This window comes from Megalops cyprinoides, chromosome 21 (assembly GCF_013368585.1).
Source record: "Megalops cyprinoides isolate fMegCyp1 chromosome 21, fMegCyp1.pri, whole genome shotgun sequence".
Lineage (NCBI taxonomy): Eukaryota > Metazoa > Chordata > Actinopteri > Elopiformes > Megalopidae > Megalops > Megalops cyprinoides.
Window position 1 is genome coordinate 15,698,268 of NC_050603.1, and position 22,422 is coordinate 15,720,689.

The 22,422-nt window shown below is 43.1% G+C and overlaps 2 protein-coding genes across 2 annotated transcripts in view; one reads left to right on the forward strand and one right to left on the reverse strand.

Annotated features, from left to right (window-relative positions):
• nsun2 (NOP2/Sun RNA methyltransferase 2) overlaps positions 1–14,465 on the reverse strand; it is an 18,186-nt gene extending 3,721 nt beyond the window's left edge. Inside the window, exons 1-16 of the mRNA XM_036555587.1 lie at positions 14,211–14,465; positions 13,423–13,580; positions 12,780–12,884; positions 12,456–12,561; positions 11,721–11,792; positions 9,948–10,032; positions 8,891–9,083; positions 7,866–7,940; positions 7,433–7,563; positions 7,167–7,240; positions 5,217–5,347; positions 4,050–4,146; positions 3,101–3,288; positions 1,586–1,678; positions 840–975; positions 284–364 (exon numbers count right to left, since the gene is read on the reverse strand). Of these exons, the coding sequence (XP_036411480.1) occupies positions 284–364; positions 840–975; positions 1,586–1,678; positions 3,101–3,288; positions 4,050–4,146; positions 5,217–5,347; positions 7,167–7,240; positions 7,433–7,563; positions 7,866–7,940; positions 8,891–9,083; positions 9,948–10,032; positions 11,721–11,792; positions 12,456–12,561; positions 12,780–12,884; positions 13,423–13,580; positions 14,211–14,291 (1,806 nt within the window). The 5' untranslated portion in view covers positions 14,292–14,465. The remainder of the gene's footprint in view (positions 1–283; positions 365–839; positions 976–1,585; positions 1,679–3,100; positions 3,289–4,049; positions 4,147–5,216; positions 5,348–7,166; positions 7,241–7,432; positions 7,564–7,865; positions 7,941–8,890; positions 9,084–9,947; positions 10,033–11,720; positions 11,793–12,455; positions 12,562–12,779; positions 12,885–13,422; positions 13,581–14,210) is intronic.
• A 609-nt stretch (positions 14,466–15,074) lies between these two features.
• Positions 15,075–18,757, forward strand: srd5a1 (steroid-5-alpha-reductase, alpha polypeptide 1 (3-oxo-5 alpha-steroid delta 4-dehydrogenase alpha 1)). The gene is made up of 5 exons (XM_036516302.1): positions 15,075–15,509; positions 15,709–15,875; positions 16,325–16,426; positions 17,862–18,012; positions 18,691–18,757. Exons 1-5 carry the CDS (start codon positions 15,199–15,201, stop codon positions 18,755–18,757), a joined length of 798 nt encoding a protein of 265 aa, XP_036372195.1. The 5' UTR covers positions 15,075–15,198.
• Positions 18,758–22,422: the final 3,665 nt, after the last annotated feature.

Genomic DNA, 22,422 nt, shown 5'->3' on the forward strand with positions numbered 1-22,422 from the left:
GGGAAGGAGAAGAGGCTGGGTCAGCAAGCGCCGCCGGACATGGCCATAAACCTCTACACTCCCCCGCCCCCCCCCCCCCCCCCCCTAAAAACCCGGGCCAGGTGGGCAGGAACGAATGGGGAAATTAACATGATTAAATGTAACACAGCGAATGAGCCCCCCACTTCATCTTCTAGCATGCCGCCGCCATCGACACCAGGTGGTGCTTGAAGCACAATAGAAAATTACCGCTTGTTATTTCAGATTAAACAATTCAGCAGACAAGAGTGCGCGCTGACATTACCTCCTGGGCTAGCCGGAAGGCACAGCCAAACTGCTCTCCGTCGTTGTTCCGAGACCACACCTTCACCCCCGTGTTAATGACCTGCAAAATGAGGGAGAAACATGCACATGTGCACCCGCGCAATACCGAGGAGCAGAATGCAAGCGCACACGCAGATACTTCCTGAACATTCCCATGTCGCATTGTGGCACAGGCCGTGTTCCCGTAGGTGCACGGACAGGCTGGCATTCCGTGGATGAAATACCAGACTCACTCATGACGGGGACGACATCTTCATTTATCTTTTCTGCAGACAGACTGCAGTCAAATTTAGGCGCTGCTCAGTTCAAAAACCATGCATCTGAAAGCACAGACTCCGGATGTCATGCGTTCGGCTAATGTGGCAAAGGAGCTTTGTTTGCTTTCTGCTCTGAAGATTTGCCAGCGGTGGTCATGGGTAATTTATCGTCCCCGGGGCCGGCATTCCTCTGGAGGCAGCTGCCGTGTGTGTGTGTGTGTGTGTGTGTGTGTGTGTGTGTGTGTGTGTGTGTGTGTGTGTGTGTGGCCGGCCCCTCACCTTCATTCGCTCGCTGTTGTTGAGCAGGACGTTGCGTAGCTCCTTGGAGACCATGTACAGATGTCTCTTCTTCCCCTCGTGGGTCCTGGTCAGCACGTTGAGCTTGGGGAAGGTGGGGGACAGGTCGTAAAAGGCCCTGGAAACACACAGACACACACAAACACACATGCTGTTGGTTTAACATGCAGGAGGGGAGGGGGACCATATGGACGAGGCCCAGGAGCCAAAGTGGGCGGGGCCTCGATCCGGTTCAGTTGCCGGCTGGCAGCTTTGCGGGGGCAAGAAAACACCAAAGCAGTTTTTTTTTTTTCCTTTCACGAAAAACAAGGTGGCTGAGGAAACAGAGAAGCAGCAAGCTAGTATGATTCTTGGGTCCTGTTCAGAACATGTCCTGCGGAGGTGCGTAGAGTTAAAATGGCATCCTGTTCACATGCTCGCTGCCAACTGACAAATATTCCCATTTTACACGTACGTTTAACTGTAAGCAAAGACACCATGTCAACATTATTACAGCTGTGTCTGCTAACATATAATACCCACATTCACACGCAAACGCACACAAAAGCAAGTGCACCTATATACTGCCGAGTGAGATGAAATAGCTTCCATATCAGGCACTGACATCCAGCAGACAGCTGGAGTATGGAGCAGCCAGACAGGCCTTTGGTTCGGCGGTGCTGCCGGCATTATTCCAGCTAGACGGCGCATTTTAGGGCCTTTGTGAGCGGCTGTTAGCAGGCACTCACTGGATGGGAGGGAACACCGGGTCGTCTTCAGTCAGGAACACAAAGGGATCTTCTTTGAAGCCAAACAGCTTCATCTTCTTTGATGGCGGAGGCCTGGAAATAGAAAGTGTTTCATGTCAGCTGGGAACGCTGTCGCGCGCTGCAATGCAGCAAAAAAAAAAAAAAAAAAGCGCCGAGAGGATGCGGCGTGCGCTAGTAAAACAATGAGCGGGACAAAACAACGGGACATCCGAGGGAACCGACCGCCACGGGCCGCCCGTACAACAGGAGCAACTTTCACCCGGGGAAAAGGGATAGGAAGAATCTGAAAGAACGCTCTGATAGGGATTATCTTATTCATTCACGTTACATAGGTTTTTATTCACGTTTATAGCATGGTAACAAAAGACACTAGAGTCTGCTGGATTATGGAAAATTTGCGGTTGCGTAACAGAAGCTTCAAAGCACGAACCCCAAAGCCTTCTGAGATAAATCCAATGACAGCAAAATAGGTGGGAGAAGCACGTAACCAAAACCGTTTTTTTTCCAAAGAGAAAGACTTTTTCGCTGGCTGGGTAGAGCTGTAGCGTGTTAGACCGAACAGAGTGAAACTGCCCTCCTGTATCACTGCAGACGCTGCCAGACTCGGGGAGAATGCCAGAGACCTGGGTGAGGGAGAGGCTCAGACACAAGCCTTAAAGGGTAACTCATATTTAATACATTGGCCCTGACCTTTACAGAAGGTCTTTGTTAACCAACCCAATGAGCTGCACTGGAATCTGCAGAGGCCTGTCCTATGGCTCCTATCCATCATCCTGTCTGCAAAAACAAACTGCTTCCTTGAATTCTCTTGTGTGGCAGTTACATGCAGAATTTGCACCTTGTCCACTCTGCCTCTCTCATAAACTAAGAACCAGTCCGGATGCTAACTTGTAAGCTAGCAAAGAAGCCGCACCAGGTCACCTAAGAGCAGCTAATTAGCTATCTAGGTGGGGAAAAAAGTTATTTCACTTGTCACTGTTGACAACTTTGAGGTCATAAGTCTGTCATACATCTGGAAGCAGTTCCAGAAATACTAACCTGGAATAATACTAACTTGGACAATACTACGTAGTTAGAAATAGTCTTCAAAATGAACTCCTTGCTCATAATTTAAAATAAATTCATTTTAATCTGCAATAGGGGAGTTAACTGCAATGCTAGCAAGAAAATAAACTTGTAATTACTGCTGCCTTGATGTGCAATGTGCATGTCGTTTTTCATTTTGTTTCTGGCAAAGTTACATTTTAACCTCTTGCCCTCTGTCTCCACGTGATGAGATTTTGATCTCATGCTTCACAAAATCCAACTTACTGGGTACATGTCCATTTACGCAGCTGGATGGTTTCCCGATGCAATCCAGCTTAAGTTCTCTGCTGAAGGGTACAACAGCAGTGCCACGCACGGGATTTGAACCGGCACCCTCCCAATCCCATGGCTGCTACGTCACGCGACGACGGACGCGAGTGTGACGGCGCAAAGCTGCGCGTGGCTCACCCACACACTCCCGTTTTCGCGCCGGGGGCCTCCGGGGCGGGGTCGCCCAGCTCCTGGTCCTGAGGCTTGTCCTCGAGCACCGCCTCCCCTTCCTCCACGGGCTCTCCCCCAGGGGACGGGGTGGGGCGGGGCTGTCCGGCCGGGGACGCATCATTGGCCGACGCCGTCTCCGCCTCTTTGTGACGGAGCTGAGGAGGAGGGACAGAAACCACTAAGGGCGGAGCTGCGGGGTGGGGTGGGGTAAGGGCAGGTGAACTGGACGGAGGGGGGCCCCCCCCCCTCCCCTTTTTCTCGGCCGCGCAAATCCCCGCTCACGCATTCTGCTCCATAACTGCTTTTAAACACGGCTTAAAGTGGATGAGCTCAGAGATAAAACCCCAGTGGAACAGCTCTTTTCTAAATTCATATTTCGGAGCCTCTTATGAGACCGAAATACCAATTTAGCAAAATATAAACAGTCACATTCATATCAGAAGGACCATTAATAAATTGGAGAAGTCTGAGTGAACAAATAGCAGTCACCAAACTTCATTTTTAATCTGCCGACAGGATCTAAACGAGCAAACACAAAAGCAACTGCATGAAGAGCACTCACAGTGCTTCTATAAAGGCACAAAATTTAGAGAAAATGTAGCAAGCATTTACCGCATTCAGTATAAACCTGTGAGATGGAGTATGTCCCACTAGAAACTGAACCCTGAGTGAAAGTGTTAAGTACTAGTGGACTTTTTTCCAGATGCGCCAAAGACAACATCATCGAAATGAGACGAGTCAATATGCTAAACCTTAATATCAAGATAAACTATGGATCATTTTTCAGTGAACAGCCCCAGATAAAATCTGGATCATAACAACGGGACTCACTTCACAGCTCAATAATTTTGTGAATAGGCTCTCTTCGGTAGTGTGTTGTACGAGTTATGACATTTGACAGAGGTGGCTGCAATACCTTGGGGTAGCGGCGATTCCAGGGCATGGGTGCTTTCTTCACCAGCACAGCGACAAAGAAACCGCCTGTGTTCTGGTGGTGGGGCAGGATCCTCATGCTGGCAACGGTAAAGCGCTCGTGTTACTACAACATTCCATTAAATCGATCATGAAGAAAATGACTGTCGACTTAAAAATAAACTCAAATTTTGAGACACATTTAAAGTCAGATTTTGACTTTTCCAGTCATTAAGTTGAACAGTTTACATTTTAGGTTATAGGCCCAGTCCCCCAGCTGCTACACTACACACTGCTGCCCCATACACAAGAATCCATTCAAACAGTCCATAATACTGATGACTTTAAAATAGTCTGTTTCCCTCTCTGCATTAGTGCAATACAGCTGGGTCAGAGCCCATATATGGATTGGTTTAGGGTTACACATTTTTACATTAAGTATTTGACATAGTTACTTAAACAGTGTTGAGAACTGAACAGTGTTATCACAAGACCAACCAAATTCAGATTAAGTGCTTTTGTTTCGTTGTTTCTTCCAATAAAACATACATTTCTAAATACAGAACATATATTATAGAATGTTCTATATAGAATATAAAGTATACATATTTCCAATAGATCAGAAATTTTTGTGTAGGCTAACTTCTTTTGGTAGAGGTTATCACTCCAGACCAAGGAAAGCACTAAAGAGTCGACTTTCATTTTCATTTCATTTTTATGTTCTTGCATATTCATGGGAATTGTGTTCACTGAAATTTCTGTATACGTCTTTTCTACAGCTTTAGGCTACTCACACCTATGAAAAATTATCATTTTTCTGTTCAGATTTTTTTCAGCCAGATGTTGCCATGACAATGAATTGCCTATAATATTTGCGTAGCTGCAAAAAAAAATACACCATTTATGATCATATGATGGAGAGGAACTGAATGACATGATGGCTTCTTGCAAAAAAATATGGCCCATCTATGCCCCCTAGTGGTCATGTATTCCTCCCACACTAGAAACCGCCACAAATTTATTTTCATTTTCCAAACACTGCGACTGTGGCTCGCTCACAGCATTACAACACAGTAGAGTGAGGGCAGTTGAGTATATAAGGTCACCTGGAAGCAAAGAAAAACCTTTGCAAAGTCACAGGACTCCAGTTTTAAACACATGCGAAACGTACCATCTCTCCAGCTTCATGTCTTTGAGCTTCTCTGGGTCTGTCGGTGGGAACATGGTGGGTCGGATCTGAGTGTGTAGACCCTGGGGCACCTCTGACCAATTTGTGAACCACTCCCCAGATCTGGTCATTAGCTGTGAAGCCATCAACATTCCTTTACAACAGCACCGTGTAACCATTACCAGATCAGTCTAATCATAACAGTCCAAACTCAAATGAACATTAAGTATCAGACATGTTGGTTGGCATCCATTTAAGTATTAAATGAACACTACAAACTCAAGTTTGGGATTTAAAGTTGAGTAAAAACTTCATTGACTGCACATTTGGAAAAGTCCAACTTCACACTAAAATTCAGTCACCTACTCCATCTTCCACATAACCCCTTTTTGTGACAGGAAAGACTTCTAAAGCAAAACCTTTTCCCTCCAGTTCATATAAGTATTCAAAACTCATACACTTAATTGTGTCTATTTTATCTGCTGATTTTCAATGGGCAGCAGTGCATTTAATAGTCTTTTGTGCCTCCACCATCATGGTAGCTGCAGAGTTCTAACCACTTTTGATGTTTAGTCCTGCCATAAAAAGAAACTGCAGATTGCAGACATCTTGCATAATGAAAATTTCATTGATGAGCTATCCAGACATCCTCTGTATTAGATCCTCACAACCAACACTGTAGACTTAAGTCTGCATATTACTAAACACTATTTAAAATGTACTGAAATATGTATAATATAAATGTATATACCGTATATAATGTATACAACAATTGTCCTTCACTTCATCCATTTTATTTTTGAGAATGTATGCTAATTATCTGAAGAATCAGTTTAAAGAATTACCAAGGCAATTGGTAAAAACCAATTGCCAAAGGCAAATGTTCATCTCTCTGCAGTTAGGGTCTGTACAGAAACAGTACAGAGCGTACTGTATGCATATTTGTAACTGACCAGTTCCTTAAAACTTTGCTAGCTAAGCCTGTAGCAAAAGCCAGCCTTTCGGTTAGCTCGCTGTATCAAATTTCAGGTAACCTCTAAAGCATATTTAGTGCATGACTGAAATATAAACAAAGCGTCATACATGGATACGGAACAGCTGTGGGCCAGCACAAAACCATCTGTTCCCCAGCTTTGATCCACATCTTTTTTCATTTCGACTTCATTTTGTTTAACACACAGGCGAGCAGGACATCGGCTGGCATTCCTGAGTTTAGTGCTCGCCTGTACCAACTCAGCAATACTCGTAATTGGGAAGTGGCTAACACAGAGGGGCGAGTTACACGTGATGTGGACTGGAGGGTAAATATTTACAATGTACTTGGCCAAAAACAAGGCCTCACTTCAGCAAAAACAGGCAGAGAAATAAAAAGTGGAACATTGCCACTTGGTGAGAGAGATTCATGATTATTCTTATTAAAATAATAATCTAACTGACTTGATGTAATTTATGCCCTCTTCTCAAGACCATCACAAACCTAATTTACAAACAGCACCACATCATAGTATGACTTCTACACAGCTCTGCTGCAAAATCGGTATAAGGAAGAAAGGCACTCCGTGACATATTTCAAAAAGAAGGCTCAAAGATGACAAACCTGTCCATTCAGATGGCGACAGGCATGTAAAATCATCACAGCAGCTACAGTAATGATGATGCATTCTGGCTCTCAGCGGTCATCCCGTCTAACCTGAGGTGAACTTTGTGTAATGATGGAATGATGTATCTCTCTGCTTTTATGTAAGAATCTCTGCTCTGCACGTGTGCAGTGCATAAAACAAAGCAACAGAAAGCAGAGGAGAAAGGAGGAACAGGAGGGTTATGGGTACAGAGGAAGAGGGGGAGGAACAGGAGAATTATGGGTATAGAGGAAGAGAAGGGAAGAACAGGGGGGTTATGGGTACAGAGGAAGAGGATATGAGTGATGAGAGCAGGGAGAGGAGGGAGTGATACCTTCCAGCTTGTCATTCCAGGCATCCACTTCAACCCTGGTAGGTCTTCAGAGGCGTCTGCAAGCTCCAAGGCACCTGGGAGACACCAGCCTTGTTACTATTCAATCCAGCTCTGTCACCAGACTAACCACTAACACGCCGGAATCAAACATTACAAAGTGCACCTATGAGGAAAGCCCAAAAGCAGTTCCAGCCTGGTGGTCCAGAAACTGCGCGTTGTTATTTCTGTATGTGTGCATGTGTGTGTGTGGGGCTCAGGTCGGCCACCTTCACTCTTCTCCAGCAAGGAGGCGATGACGGCCTCATCCTCGATGGGATTGAGGGAACAGGTAGAGTAGACCATCCTGCCCCCGACGGCCAGCTGCTCCACCCCCCGCACGGCGATCCTGAGCTGCAGCCTGTACAGCACACACAGAGGACACAATAGCCTCACCACACCCCTGATCCAGACACTACTACAGGCAAGGACGGTCAACCACCACTACAGACTGTAACACCACACAAAAAAATCTCTCTCTTGCCATTCTCGCGCTCTCTCACTCACAGACACATAGAGACACACACACAGATATGCAATGTTGTTACCACACACACTTGCCCTCACAAAGCACCCTATTCAGACAGCTGAACTCAAACTACAATTGGACACAAATGCATAAACCGCGTAGCAGCAAAAGGAAAACCATGTTCCCCTCCTTACCCGTGTAGCTGCAGGCTGTTGCTGGTCGTCCACTTCTTCCACACATCGATGTTCTTCCTCATCGTGCCGTCTCCACTGCGGAGGGACACAGCAAGGACAAAAATTAATCAATTCAGGCTGAAAATACGACGACCCCCCCCCCACCACCCATCCTGGAATACATCGCCACGGTTTCGGGCACTCAGAGGGGGAGAGGAGGGCTTCCTGTTATTCGAGGTCATTCAGATACCGTCCTTTGTGTCATTTACTTCAGGACTTGGCTCAGAAAGCGCTCCCTTCCCTGCTTTCAGCTACTCATTATTTTGGGGTGAAACGTTCAGGCGTGGGTAACACGATCCAATTATGTTCGAGGGTGTATCAACCTGCTCTAATTACAGAGTTTGGCAAAACTAATTATGTCACGTGGCGGCGGGAGCGCTCGGAACTGGTCATCATCGTCCGCTCGACGGAGTGATTACGCGGCAGAAACGGGCGGACCGCACCGCGCTTCAGAAGCGAGACGCCCCCACATGTGTTGTCCTTGGCACAACCCCCAGGGGGGGGCCCCCCGAACGCGCTTAGCTGGCAAGGCGCGGCCTCCGCAGTTTGGGGGCCAGGCACACAGAGAGGTTTTCTTCCCACAGGGCACTGATGTGGTCAGGGGAGATGATTTTTCAGAAAATATATTTTTCCACGGATGAAAAAAGAAAAGCTTACGCTCGTTCTTTTCTCGGTCGTAATCACAGCCCGTGTATACAAACACGCCAAGCCCGCCAAGCGCCGATCTGAAAGCATAACATTGCGAAATAGGGACCTGCAGCTGAACCCCCTAACCAAATGTTCTACGCCCGCACATTTGAGCGGCCTTTTGACATGCCAGACTTCACAGAAAATCAAATCGGACATAAAAATACAGTGAGGTCAGAATCGCTGCATCTTAAACACGCAATCCTGAACCTGCTCTACAGACATCTTCTTTGGACCTAGTTTCTCATGAAGCCACCAGTTATACCGCCTTTCTGTACACCATGAGAGCGCAGCGTTACCTGCACGGGACGTCGCAGAGTATTCGGTCGTAGAAAAGGATGTCCTTCTTGCCGTCGAAGTCCACTTGGAGCCGAGGGATGCTGGAGGCGTCGTGGTTGACCACCATGATGCAGGGGCTGTTCAGTCTCTTGGCCTGGTGCACCAGGAGGTAGCAGCGCTTGTTGTCAACGTCGTTAGCGATGACGAAGCCCTCTGTGACACACCGGGAAGAAATGCCGTTGTCACCGAACCCACACAGCTTAGAGTTGTAGAATCTAGTACAAAGAGCTCAAGAATCTAGTACAAAGTGGCATCATATTCCAGGAACGTGCTGAACCTGCATTTTCTTACACACTGTGCTCTTGACTAAATGTTGCTCGTTTTCACATTTTCTATCCCCCCCCAACCCCCCCCCCAAATGTTTTATGCTGTCCTCTTGGTCAGGTCTCTCCAGTGAAAAGATCAAGTTTCAGCAAGACTGCCTCAAAAAATTTCAACATAAATAAACTCATAATACTTAGCATTTTGATATATTTCCACGTTCTCAAAGTAGAGATTTAGAGAAAAACCCTAATCATTGTTAAAATGGAGTATAAAATATTTTTACATCTTCAAAATCGGTCCAATTAACGCAGAAAAATCTATTTTCAGCATGCATAGCTTCACCAGTGAGAATGGAAATGTCACAGCAATTAGCCACATAGAGAGCACTAGATGTGTTTGTTTAAAAATAGAGGCCCTCAAATGCCAAATTACTGACATTTTATGCAAGTGGGGGCTTTAAACACCAGCAAACAAATTGACACACTCATTACATTTGAATGCGCCTTATCGGCTCCGCACCTCAAAATAGGCAGCGGCAAATATTTAATGCATTATTTACGCAATCATTTCATCCCTCCGCTCATCGACAAATACAGGAAACCCTGCTGGGGGTGCTCGTGGCGATAGCCAAGCGGTGACGCACATCTGCCTTTCTCCCGTAATTAAAGAACATAAACCCCTCATGAGTGCAATCATATTGACGCAGGTCCTTCCTTCAACCCATCAGTTTAGCATACGTAAAAAGGGCAGTACCTGGGAAAGGGACGTCCATGTCGGAGTGCAGCATCTCTATCAGCTGGGCGGTCTTTGAGCCGGGGGCTGCACACATGTCCAGGATCTGCACATTCAGATGCTGTGTTAAACGGGTCTCTTTTTTTAAAGCCCGAAGAAGCCTGACACTAAGGATTTACACTCAATCTGGGCAATGGAACACAATGAATATGGTGTTATATAATCTTATCAGCTCCACTGCAGGCCAACAACATCTCAATCAAACGTGACAGAGGGTGGATATATCTGTACTGCTTATCTGCTGAGAAAAGATGAAATATTTAAGCAATATTGTGGGTTAAAAATACACATGACAGGAAAATTTCATACCTTAAATGTTAGGCCAAGATGAGCAAATGAACAACTGCGGCCCCTGTAAACCCCTGAAATGTGGCATTGGTAGGACCTCGTTCTCATTGGCCTAATTCTGCTGAAAGTGAACTGTTCAGCGCCGGCTCAGGGCTGTTCAAAATGGCGGCCTGCATTTTCATTCAATTTCACTACTGCAGGTGTATCTGAGCCTGGAATCTATCCAGCAGCGTCAGAGATCAACTGCGCCTCACCCTGACTCCGCAGACCAGCTGTTCATACAGCACAGCAGTGCTTACAAGTGTTTGTGTCTGCATACTAATTATACTGATTTGTATGGAAGCTAGTTTTTACCAAACACACAAACTGAAGGAGACAAAATGATTGTGCTGCATTGTCTGCATCATTTTTCTTACACATATTACATTACAAACAATATTACAAAGGGCGTTTTGTCTTGACCATTGCTGCAATGCTCAATTAATTCTAACTAAAATGGCAGCTACGCAATAATGTATAATTAGCACTTAAGTGCAGTCTGACAATAAGAGGTCTGTGTGAAATGTTTTCCAAACAGCTTGATGCAAGGCGATTCGCTAATTCAATACGTATGTGCGACTCAGATTTCTCTGAACTACGCATCAGCGCACACACAGTCTCACAGCATTTCACTGCACCACACCTCCTGCTCAGTTCTGTCCACAGACCCCACTGCGGCACAAGTACAGTGGGTTAAATCAGCACCTCCACCTACACAAACACTACGCTCTCTCAGGGGGGTCAAGGAAACATCAATCACTACAATATGACTGGAATAACAAAAACACAGCAGTTACTGAACGCAAACCCCCCCCACCCGCGCGCTTCTAATGATTTTTGCAGCAATGTAGTAAAGCCGGTTGCCAAGACGTCCCTTTTCTGCGCTCAGTTTAATCGAGGTGTGTCCAAATGAAAACTTCCGCCATTTGTCATCCTACACCGTCACAATAAATGTGCCCGTTTCCCCTTGGCCCACTTAGGCCACGTCGCATATCATACCGCACAGTGAGCTGAGAGAGCCGGCCCCAGAATGGACAGAGGTGCGTGTGAAGGCAAAGTGAATATGACAGCGAACTCAGTCACGCTTAGGTTTACCTGCTCCAAACACGCACAGCAAAGACTACATCTCCTGAAACACTTTCCACCGCGCTGTCCTGACATCTAATCAATTCTCAGATAGTTTTTTCTAGATCCAGGGCCTTCTGTACAGCGCAGTATATGGAACATATTTTACACTAATCACTGGCGGCATCTGCGCAAATTCATTTGGCAGCTTCAAATTCATGAGATTAGCTTGGATAAAACACTTCAACATAACAACATACGACAACCATGAATCCTTCCTGGAGAGTTAAAAAGCAAATTTTTTGGAAAATGCAAATGAGATGTCACTTTTTGAAAAATGACCTTATGGTGAGGTTCAATCTTCAGCAGGAGAGGAGGAATCATACTGACAGCTTCTTGTCGGCTGATGTTACCCTTTGAAAGGACAATTTTAATAAAGATTAGAGTCAGTCTTCACAGAAATTTAAACATCATAAATGTATGTAAGATTCTTACACATAAATATGAACAAACCCCAAAGGCCACAGAAGACGCATATAAAATGTGTTAGTATGACATTGAGTGTGACTGATGTGCAGATGAAAAAAGACAAACTGCTTGGTTCATGGGCATCAGTTCGGAAAAGACATGGTGCATGTACACTGATCTTCATACTATCTATATGGGCTGACAGCAGCACTTTATACTACAAAGCTGACTGATCTGTGCACAATCAAGTTAAACCGATGCTCCTGACCATGCATAAAGTCCTGATGGATGCCTGGACAGGCAAATGTGCCAAATGTGGCAATTACTAAAGATGATACAGACAGAAATTATGAAATTTTGCTTCTGGGGCTACCTTAACAGCATACATGTGTGTGCCAAATTCCAAGCCAACCAGAGAGGGCTATTCAGAATGGCTACAATTTCAAAGGGAATGGCCCACATACTGCACATCCCAGAATTTTTCAACAGCCGGGGCTGTACAACATGCTCTAGACATGGTTTAATTGCATGCATACAGAATATCATTCACGGTTCTGCGGGATTCTGTTCTGCCACACAGAGGCAATTTACGCAGACAGGGAAACTTACAGACTCTGTTTCGCTAACCAGGAACTGGTGAAACTTTTCAAGCAGGGGAGACTTGCGCAGGATTTTCCTGCTCATGTTGGTGTGCCAAGCCAGCTCATCTGGGTACCTCAAAATTTCACAGAGAAGGGGGAGAATTAACATTAATCCATGCAATGTGTTCAACAATTAATGCTGTGTAAAATGACCTCCTCGAAGAGGGTGGAGTTGTGCATTCATTCACAGGTAATAATTGTAACCACACTGGATTTATAACAAAAGAGAACACACTAAAGCCACAGGGGACCACTGACATTTCCCAAAGGTTAAAGTGATGTATGTTCTTACCAACTTAGTGCTTGAGGGGCCTCAATCTTTTGGCCATCAATTTCCAAGTCTTGAATCTCCTTAAAGTACTTCTCCTTCAAACAATGGAGGATCTCCTTGGCATGGCTGACAGAAAAGGAAAAAACAACATGTGGGTATTTATGCATAAATATATTAGGTTGGGTGCCTTTTTTAGACAAAAAAATCAATATTCCTCTACCCGATTACCCCAGCTAAGCTGACATTCAATACCCCATCAAACACACACAAATGTTACATCTTGTGGGTCATTAGAAAATGACATCTGTATGTATTTGCACTGTCTACATCTCAATCCTCTTTAGAGTTTTCAAGGCATAATATGCCCAGGAGGAGTTTTGCTATTAGAATTAAAACAAGTGCTGGGACCTTCAGAAATCCACAAAAGAAACTAGCATATAATGCCTGGGTGGCTTTCTGTTGGAATATTGCTGCCTTTGTCTCTGTGTTGCAATGTAGCCAGTATTGGTGTTAGTATCCTACTGATTTCCTTACTTTGGGTAGCAGCTCAATTGTTGACCATGTGCACCTTCTGACCTATATTTATGAAAATGGCATGCATAACGTCCCATGTTTGTAGAAATGACGTCTGATCTGTGGAGATGATTCAGACCGATAACCTTACCTTTTGTACCCTGTTATTCTTATGGTGGCTGGCAGGGGCTCCCTCATGGCCTCCATGAATTGCTCAAATTCCCCATCTGGAACGATCTTCTGCTCTTGGTAGTAGTGTTCGAACAGCTTGTTTTCCTTGATTATTTCAGAATAGCCTGCACCCCATCCCTAATGACACAAACATTGAGACATAGTTATAGCAGTGGAAACATTCCTGAAAGTCGTCGTGAGTACAGACCTATAGCTTCAAACTGAAGCACACTACCTACAGTATTTTGAAGCAGGGGTTATGCTCACCGCATCGCTAAAAGGCTACAATCAACTCCACACCTAGACTACAATACACTGGACTTCATTTCCCATAAACCTCTCGATGGATTTGGGGATCACTGTGGACAACGTATGAAATGAGTGCCACGAGTTTAATGGTTGTGACAACAGCTACAGCCTAGCTCACCAGCAATTACCGCTAGCTACACTACATAGCAAGCTGGTTAGCTAGTTATCACGCATATGAGGATTTAGCCATCTGTTCCCCAGAAACTGAACGTGATTAGCTAGCTAGACTAGCTAGCTGTCAGTACCAAAAACTATTCCAGCAATTGCATCCACCACGACCTAAAAACACATTGTAATCTATTGATTTTGGACAGCTAGCTATCTTGTTCACTGGGTGTATTACAAAGCAGGTATGCGCTTCAAACTGTAACGGCAGTTAATAAAACATTGCCAGCATGCAAGTTTACTATCTTACTTGCAATCTGTTAACTAGCTAGACTAGGTAGCCAGCTAACTTACTGCATTATCCCTGGTCCTTCCATCTGATTTTCCATTTCTATCCTGCTGATTTCTTTGTCGGTTTCTGTTTCTTTTCCCCATGTTGGATACGCAAACCACTCTGGAAATGAACCTGCGTAGCGCAGCCAGCTGGTCAGCTAGCGATAAAAAGTAATCTGAAGTACTGTACGCAAGCTATATTGTACACGAGTCACTGCTATTTTATGATGAAGTTGGTCGCACTCTGCAAGGACTCATGTGAATCTCGCGCATGCTGCTCCAACGAGAAAGGACCGCTCGCTAACCAGCTACCGCCTGCAATAAATATTGACCAAAGCAAATGTCGTGAGTGGGTACTCATGTTGAAATGGAATACTCATGGCCAGTTATCAAAAATGTGTAGCTATCGGATAACAGGTTTGCTCAACGTTCTAACATATTTTCAACAGGCAAATAGCTAGGCGCCTACGGGTGTAGCCGTCGTATGTATTTGAAAGAATGGTGACAGAAATCTGTCATTATTGCAATTTTGAGCAGGATTTCAATGACTATATGTACACTGGTGAAATACAAAATGTCTGTTAATACTAATGCATGTGACCTAGACTCACTGTTGACTGTCTTAAAACCACCTTACACAGTGACTTAGTTATAATTGATTATTTAAAATTGGTCACATATTTCAACCTCATGACATTGTGTTAAATAACAGAGAAAGCATTTTCAATTGGCTCGTTGATGATCATATGGACCACGGCGAAATTCAATTGGTCTGTCTCAGCTCAAGGGCCACCTACTACTAGCGACCTTCCTTTGGGATTGGTCCGCACTTCTCGGCTCACTTTTATGCTTGCTGAATGCATGCCTAAATTATAGTTTGAAATTTCTGTGGACATGTCGCTGCTGTGGTTACACATGTCGGAAGTTAAGTGCACTGTCTCCAAAATGCAGTGGAGACTCAGAGCTTAATTTTTTTTTGTGTGTTGAATAATCAGCCAAGCTCGATAGAATGGCTGATATCTTTACTGAGCTATTCGGTTCTGATGCCGAGGAACTATACCTTTTAGACTGCATGTCTTACATTATGCTTTTTATGGCCGGTGCAACATTTTTAACTTTACTATTTGAGAACGTCCCTTACGGCAGATACGCGTCCAGCAAGTATGGTTTTCCTGTCAACGTTAAATTCGCGTGGTTTGTGCAGGAGTTACCTGCCTTTGTGGTGCCTCTGTACTTAGTGTTGGGGACATCTGCAGCGCAGTTATCTCAGCTGCCTAATCGTTTAATCATCGCTATGTATTTCTGCCATTACGTGCAAAGGTAAGCATTCTTCGCATGGTTTTGTAACATGTGAGTTCCATGTAATGTAAATATAGTAACAGGTGCAGCTGTTGTACTGTAAGATAAAATAATTTCAGTTATGTTGTTATGTACCAACAGGCAGATAAATAGTCTACGTTGGAAGATATGTAAGACATAGCTTGAGAAGAGATAACACAGTTGGATTTTTTTGTTGCAGATCTATCATTTACCCATTTTTGATTCGAGGAGGGAAGTCTACCCCTTTCTTTTCCTTCGCATTGGCGTTTGTTTTCTGTGTGTACAATGGGTATATGCAGATACGACACCTGAGCCACTTCGCGGAGTACCCTGCGGATTGGGTTACGCACCCTTTCTTCATCTCAGGTGAGCGAATGTGATCACGTGATAAACATTATGATCATGTCGGAGTTTTTCCATAGCTACACCTAGGTACTACAATTAAAGATGACTAAATTGACCAACACTTTATATTATTTACTCGGACCCTGGAGTTTGCCAAACTTTTAGAATGAAAAGCTACATATACAATTACAAAATATCTCGAGTTTCTGTCACTGTGGTTTCATTTAAATACATTGAATGTGGCAAAAATGGCAAGGCGATCTTATACATTCAGTTTATAAATGAATCTTAAATGCCTTGTCTTCTGTAATAACATTGCTAGTATCAATGAGTATCGGCCAAGGTAAAATTACCAAAACAGTTTGCCTACCAAACCAATGCATCTGGTTAACATTAATTTCATTTATGCCTGTGTAAAACCCTCTTTTGTCTCATGAAGACTGTGCACTGGCTGTTTCCTTTCTTTCCAGGAGCTGTGCTGTGGTTAGTAGGATTTCTTATAAATGTGCATTCAGACCATATCCTGAGGAATCTTCGTAAGCCTGGAGAAACAGGCTACAAGATACCAGTGGGTAAGTAATTGAATGGTGGTGCACTGGTGTACATTGCCGACAAGAATCTGACCATTTAGCTACCTTGGATGCATAGGCTAATGTTTACAAGAGACTTTTTGTCAGCTATGCCAAAAAAGCTGTTGAAGAATCTGTACCAAGTTTACTAATGGGCTCCAGGTGGTGTCACTGCTGGCCATTAGTCTATTGAGACTCTGTTACATAAATCTAATCAACTACACAGAAATTGCTGAACTGACAGGTAACTATTGTTGACAAGATTGTGAACTACACTGTGCAGAAGTAAATACAAAGTTAATAAGAATAGACCCATTCAAATGAATTTGTGAAAAAATTGTACATTTTATGACCCTTATGAAAGTTTGATGTAGCCTGCCCTGTGGCTCATTAAACAGGGCCCTGAGTTAGGGCAAAGTTAAGCTTTGGCTTTAAGAGTTACTCCATGTGGTATAAGTAGATGTATCTAGAGACAGAATACAACTAATGATAGGGTGTGTGTCTCTGTGTGTGTGTGTGTGTGTGTGTGTGTGTGTGTGTGTGTGTGTATGTGTGTGAAGAGTCATTACTGAAACTGCCTCTAAGCCTGGATAACTCATAACTGGAGCCTATCTAGAATTCTGTTTCATAATGTCAGTATCTGCATAAATAATTGGTTCTGAGTGTTTACAAGCTCATGACTAATAGCCATACTATGATAAACAGAGCCAGTTTCTTTGACTCAGAAATAGAAATAGATCCTTTTGGTGTGAGCCACGGCTTAGCCCCCAACTGCACAGTCTGTACATCTTAATCATCTCTGACAGTTTGCAGTAACATCTTGTCATCTGTGCTTACAGCTTCATAACCAGGTTGTTTACACTGTACATAGGAGATAAATTCATTTCTAAACATGGAGAACTGTTGGAGAATATTTTAAAGTGGACATGACGGTACATCTTTGAAACTGTGACAGAGGCTGCTTGGTCATCTCTCTGTGTTTTGTAAAATGAAATAAAAGACATGCAAAGAAGCAGCCAAACTTGCAAAGTGACACTGCATTGATTTGGCCTTTGCTTCAAAATACAGTTTCAAATTCCTCTGGTGCATTATTTACGAGTAGTTTCATGTTTCCGACTGTTGTTTCATCATTGTTTTACATGCTGTGTCCTCTCTGGCTGGGGTTAAGTGGCCATAGCAACAATAGCATTGTGGGCTGAGAAAGCAGAGGAAGAAACTCCTCAAGATAAAGTCTGGCCCTGTATTCAGTCTATTATTTATAATTAATTATATAATATAATAATATAAATATATTATTATTATTGTCATTATCCCCAAGTCCCTAACCACTACTGATATCTGATGCAATTGTGAGGTGCGCTATGTCCGCTAGACTGGAAAGCTGAGAAATGTGATATGTATTTAACGAAGAGGCCTGCATGTGTGAACTGCTTTGCAGGTGGCCTGTTTGAGTACGTATCTGGTGCTAACTTCCTGGGGGAGATCGTGGAGTGGTGCGGATTCGCTCTGGCAGCTCACTCGATTCAGAGTGCGACTTTTGCCATCTTCACACTCATCGTACTTTCCAGCAGAGCTGTAGCTCATCACAGGTAAGGTCCCCTCAAAGCCAGTGTACCTACTACACTAGGAGGGGCTGCCGCCAGGTCTGCTGGTCCTTATTTTTCCCCAGCTTTGGTCACAAAATGGTTTGAACTTGTTCCTGTTTGGTCTTGATGTATAGGATGTATATGTATTGGAAATTGCACAGTAATGAGTGGACCCCTGTACTGATGGAATCAAGAGTGACGTGCATGACAACAGTAAACATTCATTCATTCAACATTCAGTAAATAATCACTCCATACAATACATCACAATCCCTAAATAATCTGCTTTTTTAGTTCCTACCGTGATTTAGGAAGTTGCGTTGCTTTTTCCCCCACTCAATCATGTTAACCTGTTGATGTTTTTTTTTCCTGCAGTAGGTCTTTTATTGATTTTTTTAATCTATATTTGACTATACTGCCTCAAATGTGCTAAGAAAGGGTTAGATAGATCTATGTTTAATTGTGCTGCTAAATTATTTCTATGTGCATTACAGTTAATCAGATTTTCTGTTATTGGCAGATCTAGTGAAATCCACTAGTGTTTCCCTGTGCTGTTGGTAAAAGTAGCTTTTGATGATGTTTCAGAATGTCCAAGACAATTAAAATGCTTTGGCAGTGTTCATGTAAATCATGTACTAATGTGATGTGCTTGCGATTAATGTGCTGTCTGTTCATTTCCAGGTGGTACCTTGAAAAATTTGAAGATTACCCAAAATCCAGGAAAGCTTTAATACCCTTTGTGTACTGATGATCAGTTAATCATCACATCCTTCAAGCCGTGGCGTTGAATAATTCATTCAAACTGTCACAGTTTTGATACATATGAATACTGTTTGCTAAATGATAAGTAGCATAAACTAACATTAATTTAGTTTTTATAATACAGACTGCTGTGCTGTAAATAAAAGCTTGATAGGTATTGATACAATAGTAATACATCTAAGCTCATAAAACGCCACCTGTGGTTTATCTCTGAAATATTGTCAACATTTTACCTCATAATTATCGTTATTATAATAAACAGATGTTTGATTGGATGCACCATGTACACACCAAGTAGATGGGAATAACAAGGCTGATTGATATGTCCCTTTTCCTAGCTGTAATTGTATCAGAAAACAACCTTGGGTGACTTTGAAGAAAGTGTGATGATAATTATACTAGAATAACTGCTTCCTGAGTTCTGAATTCCTTCAGGAGAACTCAGCGTCCTGGAATATGCCCTCTAAAATAACAACAAGCAACCTGGAGATTCCATCCCGTGAACTCATCAAGTTCTAACTGTGTATGTAGAGAATTTTTAAATATTCAGTCATGTAGTATGACTCATACAGGCTACCCTCAAAAAGAAAAATGAGGGTTTTATTATTTGTCCTTTTGAGTTTGGAAAGCATTGTTTCCAATTGACTGGCAGAGGAGGAAAATAAAACTAGAGGAACTGTGATAAAGAAAGAGAACAGGTTGTAGTGGTTCTCTCCAGCCAGGAGTAGGCTGACTGTTTACTTCAACCAGTAACTTTCCAGTAATCAGATGAATTACTATCAAACAGAGAGATGGGTCCACACACATGAATGGACTGGGAAGTTAAGTGTCTAATGATCCCATCCTATTGTGTCTGTTAGCACCTCTCTGATTCTGCTCGGCCAGCTGTCCCAGCAGTAGGTCATTTTGTATTGTAGGACAAGCATAATTCATAGTCATTACATGAGGCCAAATAAGGTCTGTTTTAATCAAGAATATGTCTGTGATGGAATATGGCTGAGTTATGTATTGCCTTGCTTATCCAGGGCAACACATTCTTACAGCTTCATAAATTATATATTACGTTAGACATTTTAAACAGAACTTTTCCTTTATTGCAGCTGGATTTTTACAGGAGCTATTGAGGTATAGTACTCACGGTTTGAACCCACTCACCATGGTCTGGTGGTCAGTGCCCTGTCACTACATAATGATTGTTTATTATTATTGAGCTTCACCTTAAGTCTGGGTGCTGTTCCATCCTCCTGCCTTGCCCCATAGCTTCAACTAACAAACAAGCAAGTATTATCTTTTGCTATATTTACACATTTTAAAGGGTCAAAGGTGGACACTGGATAGCCCTAAGTGAGCAGTAGAGTGAGAGGCATAAATGCTGCTAGGACTGCTTCCAGTCACAGCCAAAAAAGCACCATGGTCTCCTTTCCAAGAGATGCACTTAAACATTTTCTTATGTGCAGGTAAGTTTACTGTTTGCACACACAGAAACACATGGCACATTGGTAAGTTCAGTTCTGTACTCCAAGCCTAATGGCTGATGTTACCTCATTGAGATTGTAAGGGCATTGTTGGCAGATTACTCATCACCGAGTTGCTCTGACAGTGCTGCACATCTGAAGCTAATAAACTGGAGCAGAGAGAGAGAGCTAAATGTCATTTGGGATGAATATGTAGCAACATGTTTAAGGCACGTACCTAATGAGAATTCCCAAACATGGACTAATGGCATTCTACGTTAATGTCAGTGAAGAATTCTTTCGAACAGAAGAGTCAGAAACTAAAAAAGGAAGAACAATTTGTGAAACTAAAAATGGAACAATAATTTGTGTGCTTTTAGGTCCATGGTCGGAAGGGGATAGCAATAATAATACGATACCATCAATATTGGATGAGAAACGTTATGTTTCATATAGACCTTTATATTTTATAACATCTATTTGCAAGATACTGAAAACACACAGAGGACAAAGATTAGCAAAATAAACATTTGTGATAAAATGAAGCCCAGGAGTGAATGTCAGTGTTTTATCACAGAAGGGTGAAGAGGCCAGTAAAGTAGTCACGGTCATAGCAGGGCTGTTTCAATTCAATTGAAACATAACCCTCTACCTGTGATAAATGCCTAGCCTGCCTGGTAATGTAGTACATCTACCTACTACCTCAGATTCATGGTTATATCAATGGTGTCACAATCTGTGCTGTTATATGTGGGGGTTTTTAAACTGATATTTGTTAGTGGTATTGTCTTTGCTTTAACTGTTGAGGATTTACCTGTAACATGCCTTAATATCCCCAGTGGGGATAAATAAAGTCTTATTGAAATTAATCTCTCCATGGTTTATCAATGGCCACAACTGAAACTTGTTAACAGCCAAATATTTACTGTGGCCACTCTTGCTTGGTGTATGTGACTGACCAATGGTAAAGTCTCAGAACTTCATGCCACAAGTAGAGCTTCCTAACCACAACTCCGAAAGTCTGCCCTGTCACCATGAGGTGCTTGCAACGAGCTGGTGAGCAGATCTGACCTAGATATGACTGAGAGGGAGTGTTGTGCTGCAAACAGAGCTGCCTCTGAAGCGTACCGCTGCAGGTGGTAACAGGGGGACAGCAGCGGGCGAGTTGAAGCCTTTCGCATCAGGCCTCCCTCAAAGCTTGCTACAGAAGCGAAGAAAACAGCATGGTGATAACTGATAACTTACTGCGCAGCAAAGAAGACTCCTTGGTCACATCCACACTGCAGACTTCATCACAGATGAAAACACTGCTGAAGTCAAAGGCATTGAATAAGTTATAAAATAAATGTTGGGAGGAAGAAAAATATTTCATATGGTATGCACAGTGTATGTACTCCTGGCTTAGTACATGATGTAAACCTGACAGTGAAAAAGTATTGGAAGAGGTCTAGGAGCTTTTTTTGCTGTAAAAACAAATACTCTTATGTTCAGTTCAAATGTAACTAAAGATCAGCATATTTGTTCATGGGTGATAAGGTAAACTATATGGTCTTTATGAATGATCATAAGATTGATGTATTGGCACAGTACACTAGTATGGTGATCTGCCATATTCTGTAACAGTCACAAACATCCACATAGTGAATACATGAAACATAGGATGGAAAAAGTGGGTGGGATGTGTTCTGTCTTGGATCAGGATGTCCATTTCAGCTCCAAAAACCCTCCTGACATTCTTTTCCGTTTCCAGATCTTGAGGTGATATATAGATTTCACACCCTGTGATTTCTGGTTTCCATACATATTGGTTTTTGGCAAGCACTGAAATATGACATTGCCCCCCTAACCTTATCTTGGTAATTCATTGTGAAACAGTCAGAGGATTTGACATTTGGAGGTCAGCCAGTGTGGGTTCATCAAGGTGGGATAAAGGTTGCTCAACTAGAAAGAAGTGCAGAATTCATTTCGACTGCGGCTAAATATATTGTTATAAACATGGTGTTCTGTGGCCATATTTCAGGGTCCACAACTGAATGTGCTTTGGGTGCACATTGATTTAAGTAAGAAGTACTTAAATCTGCGACTATCCATAGATTTGATAGCTCTAATTTGCTGGACTGGGTGGAATTTTTTTCTGTCCAAATAAATGTGATCCCATATGTTTATTGCCAATCTACCTGTCTGTTACTTTTTACTG

Bases quoted from the DNA above. Each gene is read 5' to 3' on its own strand.
- srd5a1 (XM_036516302.1), top strand. From the start codon at position 15,199: ATGGCTGATATCTTTACTGAGCTATTCGGTTCTGATGCCGAGGAACTA. The intron at 16,427-17,861 runs GTAAGTAATTGA...ACTGCTTTGCAG, and splicing joins AGGCTACAAGATACCAGTGG to GTGGCCTGTTTGAGTACGTA. The intron at 18,013-18,690 runs GTAAGGTCCCCT...GTTCATTTCCAG, and splicing joins AGAGCTGTAGCTCATCACAG to GTGGTACCTTGAAAAATTTG.